Raw genomic sequence first — 19,420 nt, 5'->3', positions numbered from 1 at the left:
TGGACAGTGTTATTGAAGTGGATACATTTTTTGCCTGGAATAAAATAATGATATTAAATATTGATGGCTTTGTAATGAACTTTTTAGGAATAAACCTTTTTCTTATTTCGTTAAAGTATTGACAGTTAAAAAGGTAGTCGTACTCATCTCCTATTACATTTAAGGTGCATAATGTACATTTTCTATAATTATAATCAATATTGAACCATCTTCCAGTTTCAACAGGAAGACGATATGATTTGACAGTTTAAAATGTAACAAATTGAATATATATTTTTCAGGTAGGTGATGTAAACAAAAATCAATATTTTGTTGTTTTTACAATCTTATAAAATCTATACTTTGCTTCAATACCTGAATGCCATTTTTGTATGAAAAGATCTATAAGGCTATTCTTGACTTTACATTTAATCCAATCTCTATTGACAAGTGCATCATTAGTTCCCGCCTTTATCATTATGTCTTTGATACATGAAAGACATTTGTTATTAGAAGTATTATTTGATAAAACATGCTGCAACATGTTTGCTAGTTTTGAGTATTTTCAATATTCCAGCAACATCACGGCGGGGGGCACCAGAAATGGGCTTCACACATTGTACCCATGTTGGGAATCGAACCCAGGCCTTCGGCGTGACGTGCGAACGCTTTAACCACTAGGCTACCCCACTGCCCTCAGTTTTGCATAAAAATATTAAAGCGGTTAAAGCGTTCGTCACGCTGAAGACCCGGATTCGATTCCCAACATGGGTACAATATGTGAAGCCCATTTCTACCCCACCGCCTCACCACGGCTACGTGAATGTCTCGAAACACAGAACTCATAAAAAACAAACAGTTATCATTCAATGCGATTTATTCATCGCATAAAGAGGTCAATGTCGCATAGAAACACAACATATGAGGGTCACCCCTAACACTGGAGCTTGTCCATTTCACCGATGTTGACAGTTTGGCCGTTGCTCAGCATCTTGCCGTTGACATCGGCGCAGAAACAGACAGAACCCGTGCACTGTTTCTTGCTGTAGCTGCCTTTGTTGTCGCAGAAGAAGAGCTTGCCAATAAGTCCGGTCTTCAAGTAGGCGGCTTTGTCCCGAGCACAGGCTGAAAAAAAGTGGCCATAATGTGGACGAGTACGACGGACAACGCCTACATAGAATAAACCTATCATTCACCCTATCGTTCATGAACTTTAATTCATAGACATTTTCTCCTGCTATTATTCATAGGCTTTATTTCAGGCTATCATTCATAAGTTTTTATTTCATACTATATATTATTCCACTATACCTGTGTCTTTTCTCTCATTTTATGCGCTTTGATCATGCACCTTGTGGATGGATTCAGCGCTTTATAAATACTCATTATTATTATAGACGAAAACAGTAGAAAAACAGTGACACTTCCTTGCATGCATGCATTAAGAATTCCATTGCACGGTCAGACAGATCATTGTCAGCATCGATGTGTTTCTGATGGAGACAAGCTAAGCCATCTTGTATTGTTTGTTTAGGGACCGTTCATAATCTATGGCTAGGATGGTGTCTGGAGAGAGTACGTTTTTCTCCAGAAAATCATCATCACCTCCCTAGCCATAAATGATGAAGGGTTCCCTACATTCTGCCAATGTCTAGGCCTATGCGCATGCTTCAGTGGTTTGTAAACAGGAATAGTCACGAAAAAGGACGAATTTAGAAAGTGATTGTTATCCATACCCAACTTTAGTTAAAAATTGATATCAGAATTATTTGGATCTAGCAGAGAGAACCATGAGTGTGCATCTGTGTCACAATGCAATACGGCTGGCCATGGGAGATTTGTGAATGATGAAAAGGGACCCTTGTAAGGCAGTACATGTACAAGTGAATGCTCCCCCCAGTCATAAATCATGATCGGTCCCTAACTTGTCACCCAATCAAAGGCCATTTATCTGTGTGTGAGCGAAACAGTGTTGTTTTTTTAACTCGAGAACACGTTGTTCAGTACTTACTGCAGTCCATGTTGTCTGTGCCAGCGCCGTAGTTGGTGAAGTAGCCGAGGTCGTTACCGTCAGAATCGACACAGTAGCATCTGCAGAAACCAGGTATGTAAAAAATGTTGTTTTGCGCCTCTGTCAGTGAAGCTATATCAGGGCCTTTGAATGTTTGAGTCAGCTCCAGGCAATCCATTGATGAACAATATGACCTATGTGTTAGGGCTGGGACGGGTAACCCGGATACCCGGGACGGGTGGGTAATGAGTTGGACCCGGGTACCGACTAATACATTAAACAATGTAATATGTTATTCTTTCATGATTAAAAATTTAAAAGGTTGTATCGTCTTTGAAGATTTCTAAAGACATAAGTTACAGTCACTTCTCTGGAATATAAAACATGGTTAAGATATTGAAAACTCGAAATTTTAGCCTCCGAGCAGAAGAATATGTTGCTTTTTTCTTGCAAATTTGATGTCAGGAATTAGCATAACGGGTATTCGGTTAGGGAACCCGGGTAAAAAATTTGGACCCGTCCCAGCCCAACTATGTGTCAACCAAGTCAGCGAGCCAGTCGCCTCTTACGACAAGCATCGATTGCTGAAGACCAATTTTAACCCGGAACTTCACGGAAGCTCGACGTCTTAAAGGCTCACCAGAAATATGCAACAGAACTCATATGTATAAGAAAATTTTGGCGGTGGGGTAGCCAAGTGGTTAAAGCGTCCGCTCGTCACGCTGAAGAACCGGGTGCGATTCACCACATGGGTACAATGTGTGAAGCCCGTTTCTGGTGTCCCCGGCCGTGATATTGCTGGAATATTGCTAAAAGCGGCGTAAAACCATACTCACTCACTCACTATAAAAAACCTCCTCAAAATACCCTGGCACATCGAGGATGTGTCGCGGGGCACCTACCCAGCTCCTTTGCACTGCTTGGGCTTGTAAGTACCGTCAGTCTCGCACAGTGGTTCAGAGGATCCCAGAAGGGTTTGTTCCTTGTCCAGATACTGCTGGTGACGCAGAGCACAGGGTCCTGGTGGGTACAACAATTACAAGAAATATTATGAGCCCCCTATCTGTGAAAAATAACATTTTTTCAACGCCTTTTAGAGAACATGTTTTTGAGCATGTGTGGAAACTGACAGAAGAGATATCGCGTCTCTCGGACTGACAAGACAGAGACCATATACGCGCAAATTTGAGTTGTTGGTACATCAGCCTGATAGAAATTATAACAGTCCGCTTATATCACAGGCCCTCGTGTCTTTGAGAGGATTAAGGATGAGAAAATATTGTTTTTTGAGATGACCTCAGACACATCATGCCTCAAAGTACAAAACATCATGACTGTGAAGTCGGGGGTCATCTCAATTTTTTATATATTTAAAAAAATAAATCTTTAATCCTCTCAAGGAAACGAGGGCCTGTGATTAGGACGCAGTGTCACCACTTTGCTTATCTCAAAGCACGAGTAACTTGGTATATCGTCTTTGCTACCGTCGTAGTTTTTAAGGTAACAAAAATATTAGTATGTTGAAGCATCATTACGAAATTGCGTAACACAGTTGTCGTGTTTAGTCTGAAATGTCATTAATGTCCCAGGGTCCCGATCCACAAAGCGTTCGTAACGTTACGACACAACACCATTGGCTTACGAATGACGTAACGCTACGAACGCTTTGTGGATATGGTGGATAATATTTAACAGGCGATGTTAAGAATGGAGAATATTTAACAGGCATTCAAAGACATTTGCTACTATTCTCTGAACAGACGTCCACCCAGTGTGCGAAATAACCACTGGCCTGCGAGCCCGTGGCTAATAAAAATCCACTCGGGGCAGTATATCTCCACAGTCACTGGCCCGACTGGCTAGTGAATTTTCATGGGTTCATTTTGTAAATATATCACTCTCTCCGACTTGTTAAATTATAATACACTTATAAATCATGTAAGATTATAGGCTGATAAAAATGTTCATTATATTAGCAGCTTCATGATGAAACCCGTGTCATGCCGACAATATCTTATTCTCATCTATTTTTTGCAATCATTTGCTTAGTTTCTACGTTCAAATTGCGGACTAGTGAATTTTGTGGGCTGGTAACTTTCAGGCATAGCTAGCCAGACTGGCTAGCCAAATTTAGAAACTATTTCGCACACTGCGTACACCGTGTTCAAATCTGATTTAATTTGAGTTATTTTCATCGACGACATCCCTGAGGAGATTTGATACACCATAAATGTTAAGTGATTAATTATGTCTGAATGCGATCGAAGTTTATACGAAAATAGTAAAATAGAAATAATGCTGAAATGGTTTCCAAAGGGCAATATGAATACTAGTAGATACCGCCATTCAGCGAGCAAATAGCGTGTACAGTACATTCTCAGTCTGAAATGGCGTGGCGTGGCGTGGCGTGGCGTGGCGTGGCGTGGTGTTGCGTGGCGCAGGTTGTTTGGTTGGTAAACGCCACACTCAGCAATATTCCAGCTATATGGCGGCGGTCTGTAAATAATCGAGTCTGGACCAGACAATCCAGTGATCAATAGCATGAGCATCGATCTACACATTTTGGATACGATGACATGTGTCAACCAAGTCAGCGTGCCTGACCACCCGATCCCGTTAGGCGTTAGGCGCCTTTTATGACAAGCATGGGTTGCTGAATACCAATTCTACCCCGGATCTTCGTGCAGTGCAGTGCAGTGTCAGGTTTGATTCTGCCTCAGGTCCTAGTCACTTCAAGATGATTACGATGCATACATGATTGTCAATACAGATTCAATGGTGTAAGTTACCAGTGCTTCTTGTGCTTTTGACACAGGTATGAGAGGAAGGATCACACTGAAGACCCTTGCCGCACTCGTGAGCGTAAATGTCCACGGTAACATGGCCGGGGCCACACGCGTCGCCGGCAGCTTTAGATGAAAAGAAATGAAAAGTGAGGGAACGTTGTCAGGAGAAAATTAGAGGAGGCGAGTTTTTGTGGGATATTCTGACAGTCAAGGTTCGGGTTGTTGGTTTGTTGTTTAACGCCGCACTCAGCAATGTTTCTAGCTAAATGGCGGAGGTCTGAAAATGATCGACTCTGGACAAGACAATCCAGTGATTAACGGCATGAGCATCGATCTTCCCAACTGGGATACGATGACATGTGTCAACCAAGTCAGCGAGCCAGATCACCCGATCCCATTAAGTCGCCTCTTATGACAAGCATGGGGAACTGAAGACCAATTCTAACCCGGATCTTAACGGCTATGCACTCGATGTACATGTACATGAAAATATCTATTTCATTAAAACCAAAAATTAATTCGAATCTTCCAAGGTTCGAGAAACATTGTCATGCCAAATTGTGAGGATAAACGGTAATATGCTAACATATACAGTTTGGGAGCTGTAATTTAAAGACGTCAAGTCCACGATCAGGGCGGTGGGGTAGTCTGGTGGTTAAAGCGTTCGCTCGTCACACCGAAGGCCCAGGTTTGATTGTACATATGGGTACAATGTGTGAAGCCCATTTCTGGCATTTCTTGTTGTGATTCTGGATTATTGCTAAAAAGACGTAAAGTCATGTACACTGACTGACTGACTCAGTGACTTGGTTGATTTTGTGTCCATCATATTGCTGAAATATTGCTAAAAGCGGCATAAAACTAAACCCACTCGCTCACAAGTCCAGCAGATTCTGGTAGTCATGGCCTACCGCGTCGCCACTGTCAGGAACGGAACAAAATGAGCTTATTATACTTACATAGCTGCTTGACACATATTGGGCAACAGCCGCAGAAGCCGCCATGCGGTTCTACCCGTCCGTCACAGTTCTGGGCTGACATGCAGAACACTGCCAAACATGTCGTAGGGGAACATCCTGTGTTTATTGGTAGGCCATTCTGCCCCAGAGCTCCAGCCACGAATGCACAAAACACGACCAGCAGTTTCATTGCTTATGTTAGCTATTCTTAAACTCTACGATGTGCGTGTCCAGTTATACCGCTTCAACACAGGACGCGTGAAATGGTACTAGATAACCGTCTGTTGGGCAATGATAAGCCACGTGATTTAGTGACCAAAATCCTGAGCCTAAAGGTACGAAGATATGCGATTCCCTTTCTGTAATATACATGTCCTGTCCATGATTCTGTTACAATGACCTACGAAGACCAACCGAGTTTCTATGGCAACTTTCCTGTGTGTAATGAGCTTCATCCCTTCTACCAATATGGGAATCAAACACGTTATTTGGCGTGATGAGCCAACGCTTTAACCGCAAGTCTAGTCCACCATTGCAGTGCCCTTAGCTACCATTTACAGTTTCTTTTGCAACACTGCTTCTGACCCTAAAGCATTAAAAGACAAACAAGTATGTCTTGTTCAAAACCCGTGCTCTGAAGGATCCCGAATTTGGGGTCTAATATCAACATATTTTAGCATAATGGACTAGTTGTTTCTAGCAAAGCCCCCAAATTGGTTGGAGCCCGGACGCAAGATATTGCTGTAGGCTCCAAGGGCGGTTCCAGGAATTTTCAAAGGGTGTGTGTGTGTGTGTTATCAGTGTGTGTGTGTGTGTGTGTGTTTTATCAGTGTGTGTGTGTGTGTGTGTGTGTGTTCGGACCCCTCCCCCCGATCTGTAGCCAATGGCTGTAGCGTGTATTGACACCGCACGAAAAATGGAACAGTCACAGGCTGCTGAAGATGAGGGTGTAACGTATATCCCATGGGCATAGGGTATTGTATATTTGTATACTATGACGTCATTTAGGATGACGTCAACGCCAGAGAAATAGAGAATACTACACGAGGTCTCATTACATACGAATTATACGAAACGAGTGTCCTTCCTATGGTATCTGACCGAGTGAAAGAAATGTTTACATTCCCACAATGCATATAAGTTGTAGAATGAATGAATTCACGTGTTTGTTATGAATGAAAAAGTAGTTCCGTCACAACGTGACCTAATTGAGAGGTCATCGGTTATCCAATCAAATCGTTAGAATCTCAGGTCAAGTCGTTACGACACCCGTGTGACGTACGAGATCAGTATGCAACTACCCATACGTTGACCACGTGGGTAATATTAACCAGTCCCGATACTCCATTGTAACTGATTACATTGGACGAGAGGCAAAATAGCAGTAAAAATTACATGAATGGATCGCTGAAAATTAATAGATGCTAGATTTTCGAAAACAGGGTAATATTAGGCATGTTCTGTCCTACTGGTAGTACCGTCATGCACACAATTTGCATGTAAAAGTCTAAGTTTGTTCCTTGACAACGTACAGCAGTACTTCCGCCATGATACGACAGCATGTTATGAAATCAGACGCCCGCCTGATTTCCCAGTCCTATTGTCAAAGGGACATGGTCTTTTATGCCTCCCATTTCTTTCTTCCCCAGCCAGTCTCTTCTTCTTCCTTTGGTTGGTATTTGCTTTAGGCAAGAGATAAACATATCTTTCGACTTTGGGAGTTCACCGAATATTTTTTTTCATCTTGTGGCGTTACGTCTACGTTAATGTTAATATCGATTAAAATTAAAATCATGTTAACGATAATATCTCAGATTGAACAGATGAGGTTCATGCTATAAATAATGGATAAGACCTGGTGATGTTCTGGCTGCATTGGAAATGTCATATTCAGAAACCTACGTGAAACAGAACACCAGAAAATGATTCATTTTGGTTTATTCATCGTATAAAGAGGTCAATGTCGCATAGAAACACAACATATGAGGGTCACCCCTAACACTGGAGCTTGTCCATTTCACCGATGTTGACAGTTTGGCCGTTGCTCGGCATCTTGCCGTTGACGTCTGCGCAGAAACAGACAGAACCCGTGCACTGTTTCTTGCTGTAGCTTCCTTTGTTGTCGCAGAAGAAGAGCTTGCCAATGAGCCCGGTCTTCAAGTAGGCGGCTTTGTCCCGAGCACAGGCTTAAAAAGTAGTGAATAAAACGACATAATATATATGTATGTCTATATTCAGTCCGCATGTTATATTCCTTGCCTGTCATTAATTATACTGGACAAAATAAGTTAGGGATATTGGTATTTTTATGATTTATATTTTATCAGTGTGTCAATGAATAAATAGATCATTATTCATAATTTCCAAATTTACATATATCCCTAACTATTTTTGTCCAGTATATATATTTTGACACGAAACTATGGTGGATTCAATGAAGTTGGTCTTCTTGGATCTGAAGGGAGTTATTTTACGCCGCAGGAATTATCATTATGGTTAAACATTAAAACGGTTACATGTTAAAAATCAAATCCGGAACACAGATGTTTCTTGGAAGCTAATAAATAATAAACACCTGAACAACGTTGGTTCTAATTGGAATATACGTTGTTTAGTACTTACTGCAGTCCATGTTGTCTGTGCCAGCGCCGTAGTTGTTGAAGTAGCCGAGGTCGATACCGTCAGAATCGACACAGTAGCAGCTGCAGAAACCAGGTTTTATACAATGTTGAGTATTCAGAAATCGAGATATATCACGGTGGCCTATAAACATCCGTGTCTGGACACGACATACCAGTTGTCGAACAAACAGGTGAGGTGAGGTGAGGTGAGGTGAGGTGAGGTGAGGTGAGGTGAGGTGAGGTGAGGTGAGGTGAGGTGAGGTGAGGTGAGGTGAGGTGAGGTGAGGTGAGGTGAGGTGAGGTGAGGTGAGGTGAGGTGAGGTGAGGTGAGGTGAGGTGAGGTGAGGTGAGGGTGCCCATAGGTGAGGTGAGGTGGGGTGGAGGTGAGGTGAGGTGAGGTTTGCATGAAGTTGAAAAGGTTTAACGTCGTGCTTGAGAATATGTCGCTCATATGACGACGTGCATGCGTGTGTATGCGTTTGTGCGGCTGCTTGTACTAGCCCAGACTTAAGCTGGTTTTGTAGTGTTAGCCAACTGAGATACCATGCCGCAGTGAAGCATGAATACCCCACTCAGACACATTATACTGACTCCGAGCCGACCAGTCCTTGTTGTACCCATTAATGCCGAGCGCCAGGCAGGGACCAACAAGTACCATATTTTAACGTCTTTTGGTACGATGCGGTCGGGGATCGAACCCGCGACCTTCCGCTCTACGGTCTCTGCAAAGTGAATTTGGCCTCCGATGACAGAGCCACAGAGCCACCGTTCCCAAGGTCAAGTGCTTCTACACTGATTGGCATTTAATATCTCAATATTGTTGAGTGCAGTGGCAAAAATTAACAACACCTATGCACCCACGCACTGGATCTACGTAAAAGCATTTTCATTCCACTAGGCGTGTCAGCTTTATGTCGGGGCGGTGGGGTAGTCCAGTGGTTAAAGCGTTCGCTCGTCACGCCGAAGCCCATTGAGTGAGTTTAGTTTTACGCCGCACTCAGCAATATTCCAGCTATATGCTCAAAGGCCATAGAAGTGCCTCAGGAGACAGAGTTACTTTACACAAGAAAATGAGATACATTGCCAACAACAATGGAAGAGTGAGGGAGTGAGTATGGTTTTACGCCGCATTTAGCAATATTCCAGCAACATCACGGCAGGGGACACCAGAAATGGGCTTCACACATTGTACCCATGTGGGGATTCGAACCGGGTCTTCGGCGTGACGAGCAAACGCTTTAACCACTAGGCTAACCCTATACACCAGAACAATGGAAGATGTGCACCTACCCAGCTCCTCTGCACTGCTTGGGCTTGTAAGTACCGTCAATCTCGCACAGTGGTTCCGAGGACCCAAGTAGGTGCTGCTCCGCATCCAGATACTGTTGGTGACGCACAGCACAGGGTCCTGGCGGGTATAACATTAAACAACACGATAAAGACATCATTTGTTAAAACATATCTTTCCTTAGCATTTTTGGTTTTAATTTTTAGGCTACGTCCAAAAAGATACCAGGTCTCCATAAATCTGAGCCCGTCCTTAAATACTTTGAAGCAATAATAATGATGATGATGACGACGACGGTGATGTTGACAAACACACAAACCTATTAATAGCGCGTTGCTTAATCTATTTCCAGCATTAAAAAGATCCGAAAATGCGTGATATTACAGATTGGCATATGGCACTTCCCATGAAGGCGTTACAGGATGGTAACAGCATTTAAGGCATTTGTGAAGCTTTTAAAACGTTTCACGACACACGCAGAATATATTTCCAAAACTGTAACATCAATGACTGACTGACTGACTTAGGTTTTACGCCGCTTTTAGCAATATTCCAGCAACATCACGGCGGGGGACACCAGCAATGGGCTTCACACATTGTACCCATGTGGGGATTCGAACCCGGGTCTTCGGCGTGACGAGCCAACGCTTTAACCACTGGGCTACCCCACCGCCCTTAACATCAATAACAAAAATTAATTAGTCCGATGTAATTCCCTACATTGGCTTGTACCATATGTCCCCGTGTTTGGTCAGGTGAACACTTCACTTGCCTTTGCGTGTGTTTGTCTCTGGGTGTTGACGGATGTCACCGCTGGTACATTTTACGAATACATTTACGCTCTCGCACGGAGATATAAGGCAACATCAGAGATCACAGCTTTTGTTGACAAAGTATTTCCCTACGGCTGTTAGTAAAATCGTGAGTTTAGATTAAATTTGACCAGTATTTATGATAACGAGGTGTTTGAGTCCATTGTCAAGTAAATACCCAAGTGGTTCCGGTATTTTCATTCATCCCCGTTGAAACTCGTGAACACGTACACTGTACGGACCAAACCAAGGATCTCAAACCATAATCAAAGAATATTTAGTATTGAACCAATGACTTACATGACCAAGGGACGCAACTCTGCCCAGTGAATTACCGCCCCTTAGAAGACCAGACCAACCGTAGCCACAATGGCAAAGTCAGGGGCCCGATCCACAAAGCATTCGTAGTGTAACGACATATCGTAGGTATACAGTTTATCGTGGGCTTACGAATATCGTAGTGGTACGAACGCGTTGTGGATAGGCCCAGGACTTCAGAACAGCCCTCTATAACGTACTACACAATTCTATTGTCTACCTGAAACCGCCGCCGCCGCCGCTGCAATCAAAGCCAGGACAAGGATAGAGATCTGTGTCGTGGCCATCTTGTAGTTTCAGTGAACTAGTGATTGGATGTACAGATTCAACACCCTATATAGTGGTTGGATAGTCAGATGCAGTTATGATTAGAAGAACCACCACGTGACACATGTGTCACGAGGTGAAAGATAAACGTTGTTACATAATTGTACACAGACATGCACTACGATAATGTCAAGTCGTGCTGTTGCCGTAGATTTGCTTACAACCCCTTATCACATATCCCCATGTTAAGTGTGGGCGAGTTTAACGCACCTTTAATCTGTGGGTTACTTAATCTATTGTGGAATAACCCTTGCATAGTCTCTGTACAACACAGGATTCTTGTGCAGGGGCGAGAGAAATGGCCAAGTTTATGTGTGGGTGGAGCTTGGTTGAACGCCATTGTCAACAGTACTCACGGCGTGTCATCAAATTTAGGCAAATAGTCCGAAGTAGCGAGTCAATGAGTTTAGTTTTACGGCAATATTCTAGCAATATTACGGCGGGGGGCACCAGAAATGGGCTTCACACATTTTACCCATGTGGGGAATCGAACCCTGGTCTTTGACGTGACGAGCGAACGCTTTAACCAGTAGGCTACCCCATCGCCCCCTAAAAGCCCGAAGTTATGCAGGCCTCGGATGTATGAGGTGGGTATGGCGCTGACAAACGTAAGCATTAATTAGAAAAAGGTTTACTTTGCTATATCGGGGTAAAATGCTCCTGGTGGTGTCGGTGTCACAGTCCCTGAACCACATTATTTTCCCTACTGCCTAGCCCTCCCTGTAATGCTTAAGTGATTGAGTTTAGTTTTACGCCGCCTTTAACAATATTCCAGCAATACTGAGGCGGTGGGCACCAGATATGGGCTTCACACTTAGTACCCATGTGGGGAATCGAACCCGGGTAATCGGAGTGACGAGCGAACGCTTTAACCACTAGGCTAACCCACCGCCTCATGCTCGGCAGTAGGTCAAAAGTGTTGCAATGTGGGCACCAATAGCTGTAGCTGGTGAAATATTGAACGGCTTATGGAGATTATTTGCTGTCGATTATATTATTAAGACATCTTGTTATATTATATTATTATTGATTTAAAGTTGATTATTGGAAAATTAGGCCGATGGGTTAGCCTAGTGGTTACAGCGTTCGCTCGTCACGCCGAAGATCCAGATTCTATTCCCCACATGGGTTCAATGTGTGAAGCCCATTTCTGGTGTCTGTGAGATTGCTGGAACATTGCTAAAAGCGGCGCAAAACTAAACTCACTCACAGTTGGAAAATTAAGTCACCCCCGTAACACGGCCATGAAAGGTTATATTCAGATTTTAAAGCCTTGAAAAGCTCGAAAATGTTGACCGTTATATTTGACCTAATAGACAGTCAGCAAAGGCTCGTCTGTCCAGCAGTACGACCATCCGTGTTCACTATCTTGGCCCACATTAAAGTCATAACTGATAACAGAACAGGGAAATCGGTACAGTATATTGTGATAACACGAGCGTGAGTCTGGCTTGACAGTTTTGTGATCTTTATGTAAAAGAATAAAATCCAAATTGAATAAAGTCCGTTTATTGTCTTGCTTAAACGGAGGAGCATGGTAGTCGTGCTGACTACTCCGTGACCCCGAGAAACAGGGGGAACCCCATGTTTGGGAGAGCGTCAGTGGTACCGAATGTTGTCATGATGCCTTGAGCGAGTGAGTGAGTATAGTTTTATGCCGCGTTCAGCAATATTCAAGCAATATCAGGGCGGGCGACACCAGAAATGGGCTTCACACATTGTACCCATGTGGGTACAAACAAAACAATAAAGCAAAAGACGTTTCAAGCTCGTTTTGAAATGTGAATTGGCGGCCATTTTGAATTTCCGATTCGAATCTCTGACCGGGAAGATTCAGCTTCGTTGATCCACTGGCTTCTGATGCTATTATGGAATAACGTCACGTGACAGCCAGGGGGTGGGGTGTCATGACAGTTGGCCACGGGGCACTGAAAGGTTCTTAATTTGATAATTGTCTGATACTAAGCACCAGGACTATCTACACCACAGCTGTTTCTCACACTGATATTACAACACCCATAGTAGCGCCTGTGGCGTCAATACGAGCGTCACACCCCGAGGCGGACATTCAGGGCACCATCATCCACGTGATGGGGAGGGGTGAATATATATTTACGCCAATTCTAGCAATAGTCTAGTGACATTACGGTGGTGGACACCTGGATAGGGCTTCACATATTGTATCCATGAGCGGAATCGAATCCGGGTTTTCGGCGTTCACTTAGAAGATAAAGCTACTCTGTTTTCAATTTTACGGTCCTTTATCGTTGATTTAAGACCGCTAAATTAAACATTTGGACAACAACACACGTAGATCTGGACCCGCTTTGAATATACTGCCGCTTTTGCGCTGCTGACGGATTTTCTAGCTTCGCTGTTTCTTCACTGGGATTAGGGTCAAGAAAATTCTTCTTCAAACCATTCGCTTTTTACTTCAAAAACACCAAAGATGCTGCCGAGATAGAAATTGCCGATGTCCGACATGTTTATTTAGAAACAATAGGGTCAACGAGTTCGTTGTATTCATACGCGAAGAATCGGTCACTTTAATTAGCGGTCCTTAAACTGTCATTTAAGTACGGCTTTGGTGAGTTCTCAGCCAATCAGAATCGAGTATCACACATTGTCGTGCTAGAATAACGCTTCAACTCGATCGCCCCTCATTATAGTGGAACACGTTGTATTTAGTGACTGTCCAGATATTGATGAGTGTGTGTGTGTGTGTGTGAGTGGGTTGAGTGAGTGAGTGAGCGACTTTAGTTTTACGCCGCTTTTAGCAATATTCCAGCAAGATCACTGCGGGGGACACCAGAAATGGGCTTCACACATTGTACCCATGGGGGAATCGAACCCGTGTCTTCTGCGTTAAGAACCAATGCTTTAACCACTAGACTACCCCACCGCCCCTCCAGATACTGGACACGTGCGAAACACACACCTAGCAGAGACTTCACATTCTTCAGTAAGATAATGTGTCAGTTGGTTGGTATTTTTATCATGACCTGGTTTGGGTCTTCAAATCAACAAAGGAGTGACGAGGTTGAGTGGGCGATTGGTGTTGTACAGCATAAACACCCTTTTGAAAAAATTGTCAAAATCAGAAACATTAAGTTATGTATGTGAGTGAGTGAGTTTAGTTTTACGCCGCACTCAGCAATATTCCAGCTATATGGCGGCGGTCTGTAAATAATCGAGTCTGGGCCAGATAATCCAGTGATCAACAGCATGAGCATCGATCTGCGCAATTGGGAACCGATGACATGTGTCAATCAAGTCAGCGAGCCTGGCCACCCGATCCCGTTAGTCGCCTCTTACGACAAACATAGTCGCCTTTTACGACAAGCATGGGTTACTGAAGACCAATTCTAACCCGGGACCTTCACGGGTAATTTGCATTATGTGAGATCGGGTTTGGGCGGTGGGGCTTGAAAACATCCAATCGGTATTTAGAGTAAGAATCGAGAGTTCAAGACATGTTCTATTATCGAACACATATGCTACGATGAAATAATATGTGTCAGCCGTACAACAGTGAATTTTCATTAATATTCTCATTAGCAGTTGGGTCTGTGAGATAATGGTACGAAAATATATTAAGTAATGTAATGATGTGGTGCCGACCGCATAAACATCAACATCAGTATTAACGCCACCAAAGTACAAACTTTCTTTTGTCATAGCTGCCAACTTCTTACAAATACCTTCTCCCAAAATGATTGTCAGAACTTCTCTGACACCCTTTACAATCAAAGACTGACTGACTGAGTTTGGATTTACGCCGCTTTTAGCAATATTCCAGAAACATCACGGCGGGGGACACCAGAAATGGGCTTCATGTGGGGATTCGAACCCGGGTCTTCGGCGTGACGAGCCAACGCTTTAACCACTAGGCTACCCCACCGCCCCTTTACAATATAAGACACTGTAAAACATTAACTATTGTTTTAAAGTGAAGCAGCATATCACAGACCAAAATTACAGTGCATCAACCATATGAGTTTCCACTTGAAAATTCCAATATAATTTTCCCAATTCTATTGTTTATAAACAATAAAGGCCCACTAAAATTATAAGGTTATTTGAACGTCATCCAGTCAGAAACAGACAATGCGCACTGATCCAGGGTGAGGTGAGGTGAGGTGAGGTGAAATTGGGTTTAACGTCGTGCTTGAGAATATTTCGCTCATATGACGACGTGCATGCGTGTGTATGTGTATGTGTATGTGCGGCTGCTTGTACTAGCCCAGACTTAAGCTGGTTTTATAGTGCTAGCCCACTGAGATGACATGCCGCAGTGAAGCATGAATACCCCACTCAGACACATTATACTGACTCCGAGCCGACCAGTCCTTGTTGTATCCACTAATACCGAGCGCCAGGCAGGGACCAACAAGTACCATATTTTAAGGTCTTTTGGTATGACGCGGTCGGGGATCGAACCCGCGACCTTCCGCACTCCGGGCGGACGCTCTAACCACTACTCCTACTCACTGCCCCACGCAGTGACAGTGCCAAAAAATCCTAAACATCAAATAGATTCGAATACATTACGTATCGTAATTTTATGCCATTGAAAAGGTTCACCTTCTTGCATGTAAAAGGTTTTTAAATGTTGGGATGTCTACCCCTAATAATATGGTGTACGGTGAATGTGGGAGATTTCCTTTGTACATAATTTCTTACTCTCGCTGTTTAAAGTACTGGTGTAAAGTAATAAATATGCCAGAACATCGTCTGCCCAAAAAAACCTACAATATGATTGTCCATCTTGATAATATTGGTAAAAATACTTGGGCAACCCGTATTCGTATTCTTTTGTTTAGATACGGCTTTGGATTTGTTTGGCTATCCCAAACCCTGGGCGACGTTAATGCATTTATCAAACTCTTTCGTACCAGGGCTATTGATATCTTTAAACAAGACTGGCATTCATCTTTATATGAAAGTTCAAGATATGATTGCTATCGTGAGTTTAAATCTTTACTTGAACCTGAGTCGTATCTATACAACTTACGTAGTAAAAGCTTCGTAGTGTTTTCATGCGCCTGAGACTTGGCCTAAATGATTTATATATCAATCAAGGAAGATATTCATCTATTATAAAATCACAAAGGTTCTGTCCATTTTGTAATACTGTAGAGAATGAATTACAATTTCTATTTCTTTGTCCTGCATATAATGATTTAAGGCAACTGTATTTTCCGCAATGGCTACAATCAAATATTAATGCTACAAAACTGTATTCAATACTTTCATGTAAAGCATCCCTATTACAATATAAGGTAGCTCTATTTATTTATCACGCGCTTATATTGAGAAGAGATTCAATGTAACGTGTGTGTCGCATGTTGTATATGTTGTACATATACATATTTATTCTGTATATGGGCCTCTGGCCTTCATGCAATAAACTGATACAGATGATAATCTATAAAGCCTTTATCTCCAAGATGACATAGATCACGACAATTTGAAAATATGAGTATTATTCGATTGAAATATTCTGTGGAATTCTCAGTCAACACTATCCATACAAAGTAAAATGAGATCAGGGGTAATAGGGTTATTGTCATGCACGTTTATAGCGAATACGTGAATACGTGTGTACAGCTTGTTATGTTTGCTGGGCTGCAGCTGGCTCCTTTGCGCCGCACATCGGTTCCCAATGGCGCAGATCGATGCTCATGCTGTTGATCACTGGATTGTCTGGTCCAGACTCGATTATTTACAGACCGCCGCTATATAGCTGGAATATTGCTGAGTGCGGCGTAAAACTAAACTCACTCACTTTACGCCGCACTCAATCCAGTGATTGACATCGGTAGCATCGATCCTCGGAAGTGGCTGGTTTTGGTGTTTGCCCACTTAGATACCTCAGTTAATCATGCGTACCCTATTCAGTGAGTGGTGAGTGAGTGAGTGAGCGAGCGAGTTAGTTTAGTTTTCCGCCACTTTTAGCAATATTCTAGCAATACATCACGCGTGGACACGGAAATAGGCTTCACCCATGTGGGGAATCGAACCCGGGTCTTCAGCGTGACGAGCAAGCGCATTAACCACTATGCTACCCCACCGCCCCGTACCCGACTCAGACACAGTATACTGATTCCGAAGCCATCACTGTCAGAGCACCAGGAAGGGTAAAAACAAATACCATTTTACGTCAGGGGATCGGATTACAGACCTTCCACGTTCCATCCGCTTTACCACGACGGTTATTCTGACGAAAATGGGACAAAGGTTACTTTCTGGTTAAATTATTCGTATAGACCTTTACACTGAGATGTAAAACTGTTACCTAAGACTTCTGGTGACCTTGACATTGCGACGATCCATGGATTGAAAGAAGGGACTGAAAGGAGTGGCCTTGACCTTGCCAGATGGGAAAGGATTAACACCAACCATACAACATCATGATAGGGCGTCATTTTGATCTAGGAAATAATATAAAACAAATATCAAATCTCGAGGAACCTATGTCGGTCGTGGATCGTTCCTCATATAAATCACTAGTTTGTCAGGTCCACTCTCGATTTATTACAGGTCGAGGTGGTATAGCAGGAATATTACCGAAATAGGCACTAATGATTCCTCGATATGACAAGTCAGATGAGTATCTGCTCACACTGAGTTAGAGAGTGAGTGAGTAACGTTTTATGCCGCTTTTTATATTTCGGCAATACCACGACGGGTGACACAAAAATGGGCTTCACACATCGTACCCATGCAGAGAACCGAACCCGGGTCTTCGGCGTGACGAGCGAACGCTTTAACCACTGGGCTACCCCACCGCCCTCATGCTGAGTAAAGGTTTTGATCTTACCAACATTTAGTATATATCACGACGGCCGCTAATAATACGAATCGGGGCTAAGAAATCCAACATTTTAGAGCATATGAAATGATCCACTTCGAAGAAAATGCTATCTGGATAGAATATTTGTCTATGACACCAATAAAACATGCTACCAAATCAAATAAAACATGTTTATAATATGAAACGCTCAGTGTTACCTTGTTTTGCTGACCAGTCACAACGAAGTGGTGCGTTCGGGAGATGCGGTTTACACGTTGTCATCCTTCCCTGTAGCTATCACTGGAACTGGGCTCCGTCTAAAGTAGAATTACACTTTGAATCATCATTAAGGTTATCACCGATTTGTTATGATAAATACTACTCGGATTTTGATTAGGTTATCGATATCGAATGTAACATTATCAATGTATCGAAATGTGATTCAATGTTAGCATTAATCCGAAAAGTGAAAGTTCCGAGATAATGTCGAATAGCACTATGTGTATGACTGCCAGTGTCGTTCAAACTAAACATGGGCGAGTAGCATAGTCCAGTCCAACATCATCGTATGCGAAAAATGAGTTCGACATGTGATCAATTTTAGGATCAATATATACACACCTTATGACTATCTTAATTAGTGTGTGTGTGTGTGTGTGTCACAATCCAGTGATCAACAGCATGAGCATCGATCTGCGCAACTGGGATACGATGACATGTGTCAATCAAGTCAGCGAGCCTGACCACCCGATCCTGTTAGTCGCCTCTTACGACAAGTATGGGTTACTGAAGATCAATTCTAACCCGGATCTTCACGGGTTCCTTGCATAGGAGAGCCTTTCAGAAGCATTTGGTTGAATTCAGACACGGGTTTTCGGTAAGCTTATGTAGGCCTTTTTACTTATTTGTATACGAAGCAGTCGTAAAATTGTGCGAAATAGAGTCTGGGGCTGGACTGGTTATAAAATAAATAAATAATACAGAAAGAAAGAAAGAAATTATTCTATTTGTATTTAGGTTTGTCAGCTTTGGTAGGCGACCCCGAAGTCTAAGAGACATGTTGGCGAGTCGGGATTTCGGGATTTGAACCCACGTTCATAGAATCTTGCATGTCCAAGGGACGCAACTCTATACTACGATCAACGACTTCTTATCCGACTGAACCATATGACATACCTCAATCATCATCGCCGTTTATGAATGTAATTCAGATTTATCTATACTGGATTAGCCTAAAGGGACGATTGATAACATTAAGTTGAGGGGCCCTCCATTACCTCATTGCCGTGTTAGACTTAAGCCTATGAAATAACATTTATCTATACACACCATCTATTACAATTGCCCGGGGCCACCCGTCATATGGGTACTCGTGTCCGCGATCTGGGGACATCATCTGATTTTGACCATCGGCTGTCAGTTCCATTTTGCTGAGACATCGGCGATTCAAATATCTTTAGATTTTAAACACGATGTTTGTTAGGCGCACAGAAACACAAGCTATGGTATGACGATTGTTCTCG

At 42.9% G+C, this 19,420-nt stretch overlaps 2 protein-coding genes across 4 annotated transcripts; both read right to left on the bottom strand.

Annotated features, from left to right (window-relative positions):
- Nucleotides 1-854: 854 nt before the first annotated feature.
- On the bottom strand, nt 855-5,981 carry LOC124272482. The gene is made up of 5 exons (XM_046707664.1): nt 5,736-5,981; nt 4,780-4,899; nt 2,893-3,010; nt 1,991-2,070; nt 855-1,104 (listed from the first exon to the last, which is right to left on the bottom strand). The coding sequence occupies exons 1-5, from the start codon at nt 5,923-5,925 to the stop codon at nt 914-916; spliced, it is 699 nt and encodes a 232-aa protein (XP_046563620.1). The 5' UTR covers nt 5,926-5,981; the 3' UTR covers nt 855-913.
- Nucleotides 5,982-7,656: 1,675 nt separating this feature from the next.
- LOC124272483 (thyroglobulin-like) lies at nt 7,657-18,189 on the bottom strand. Of its 3 annotated transcripts, none has more exons than XM_046707666.1 (5): nt 18,116-18,189; nt 17,400-17,535; nt 9,647-9,764; nt 8,358-8,437; nt 7,657-7,921 (listed from the first exon to the last, which is right to left on the bottom strand). In XM_046707666.1, exons 2-5 carry the CDS (start codon nt 17,527-17,529, stop codon nt 7,731-7,733), a joined length of 519 nt encoding a protein of 172 aa, XP_046563622.1. In that variant the 5' UTR covers nt 17,530-17,535; nt 18,116-18,189; the 3' UTR covers nt 7,657-7,730. The 3 variants fall into 3 exon arrangements, with proteins under 3 accessions (XP_046563622.1, XP_046563621.1, XP_046563623.1); XM_046707665.1 differs by lacking the exon at nt 18,116-18,189 and adding an exon at nt 17,925-17,945; XM_046707667.1 differs by lacking the exons at nt 17,400-17,535; nt 18,116-18,189 and adding an exon at nt 10,995-11,150.
- Nucleotides 18,190-19,420: the final 1,231 nt, after the last annotated feature.

The sequence above is a fragment of the Haliotis rubra genome, unplaced genomic scaffold, assembly GCF_003918875.1.
Source record: "Haliotis rubra isolate DU_JTF1 unplaced genomic scaffold, ASM391887v1 Scf17, whole genome shotgun sequence".
NCBI classification, from domain to species: domain Eukaryota; kingdom Metazoa; phylum Mollusca; class Gastropoda; order Lepetellida; family Haliotidae; genus Haliotis; species Haliotis rubra.
Note: the sequence above shows the minus strand (reverse complement) of the source record. Positions and strands in the feature narration are given on the sequence as shown.

Bases quoted from the DNA above. Each gene is read 5' to 3' on its own strand.
- LOC124272482 (XM_046707664.1), bottom strand. From the start codon at position 5,925: ATGAAACTGCTGGTCGTGTTTTGTGCATTCGTGGCTGGAGCTCTGGGG. The intron at 3,011-4,779 runs GTAACTTACACC...TGTACCCACCAG, and splicing joins CAAAAGCACAAGAAGCACTG to GACCCTGTGCTCTGCGTCAC. The intron at 2,071-2,892 runs GTAGGTGCCCCG...TGGTTTCTGCAG, and splicing joins AAGCAGTGCAAAGGAGCTGG to ATGCTACTGTGTCGATTCTG.
- LOC124272483 (XM_046707665.1), bottom strand. The intron at 9,765-17,399 runs GTAACAGTTTTA...TATACCCGCCAG, and splicing joins AAGGTCACCAGAAGTCTTAG to GACCCTGTGCTGTGCGTCAC. The intron at 7,922-8,357 runs GTAAGTACTAAA...CTACTTTTTAAG, and splicing joins CACAGACAACATGGACTGCA to CCTGTGCTCGGGACAAAGCC.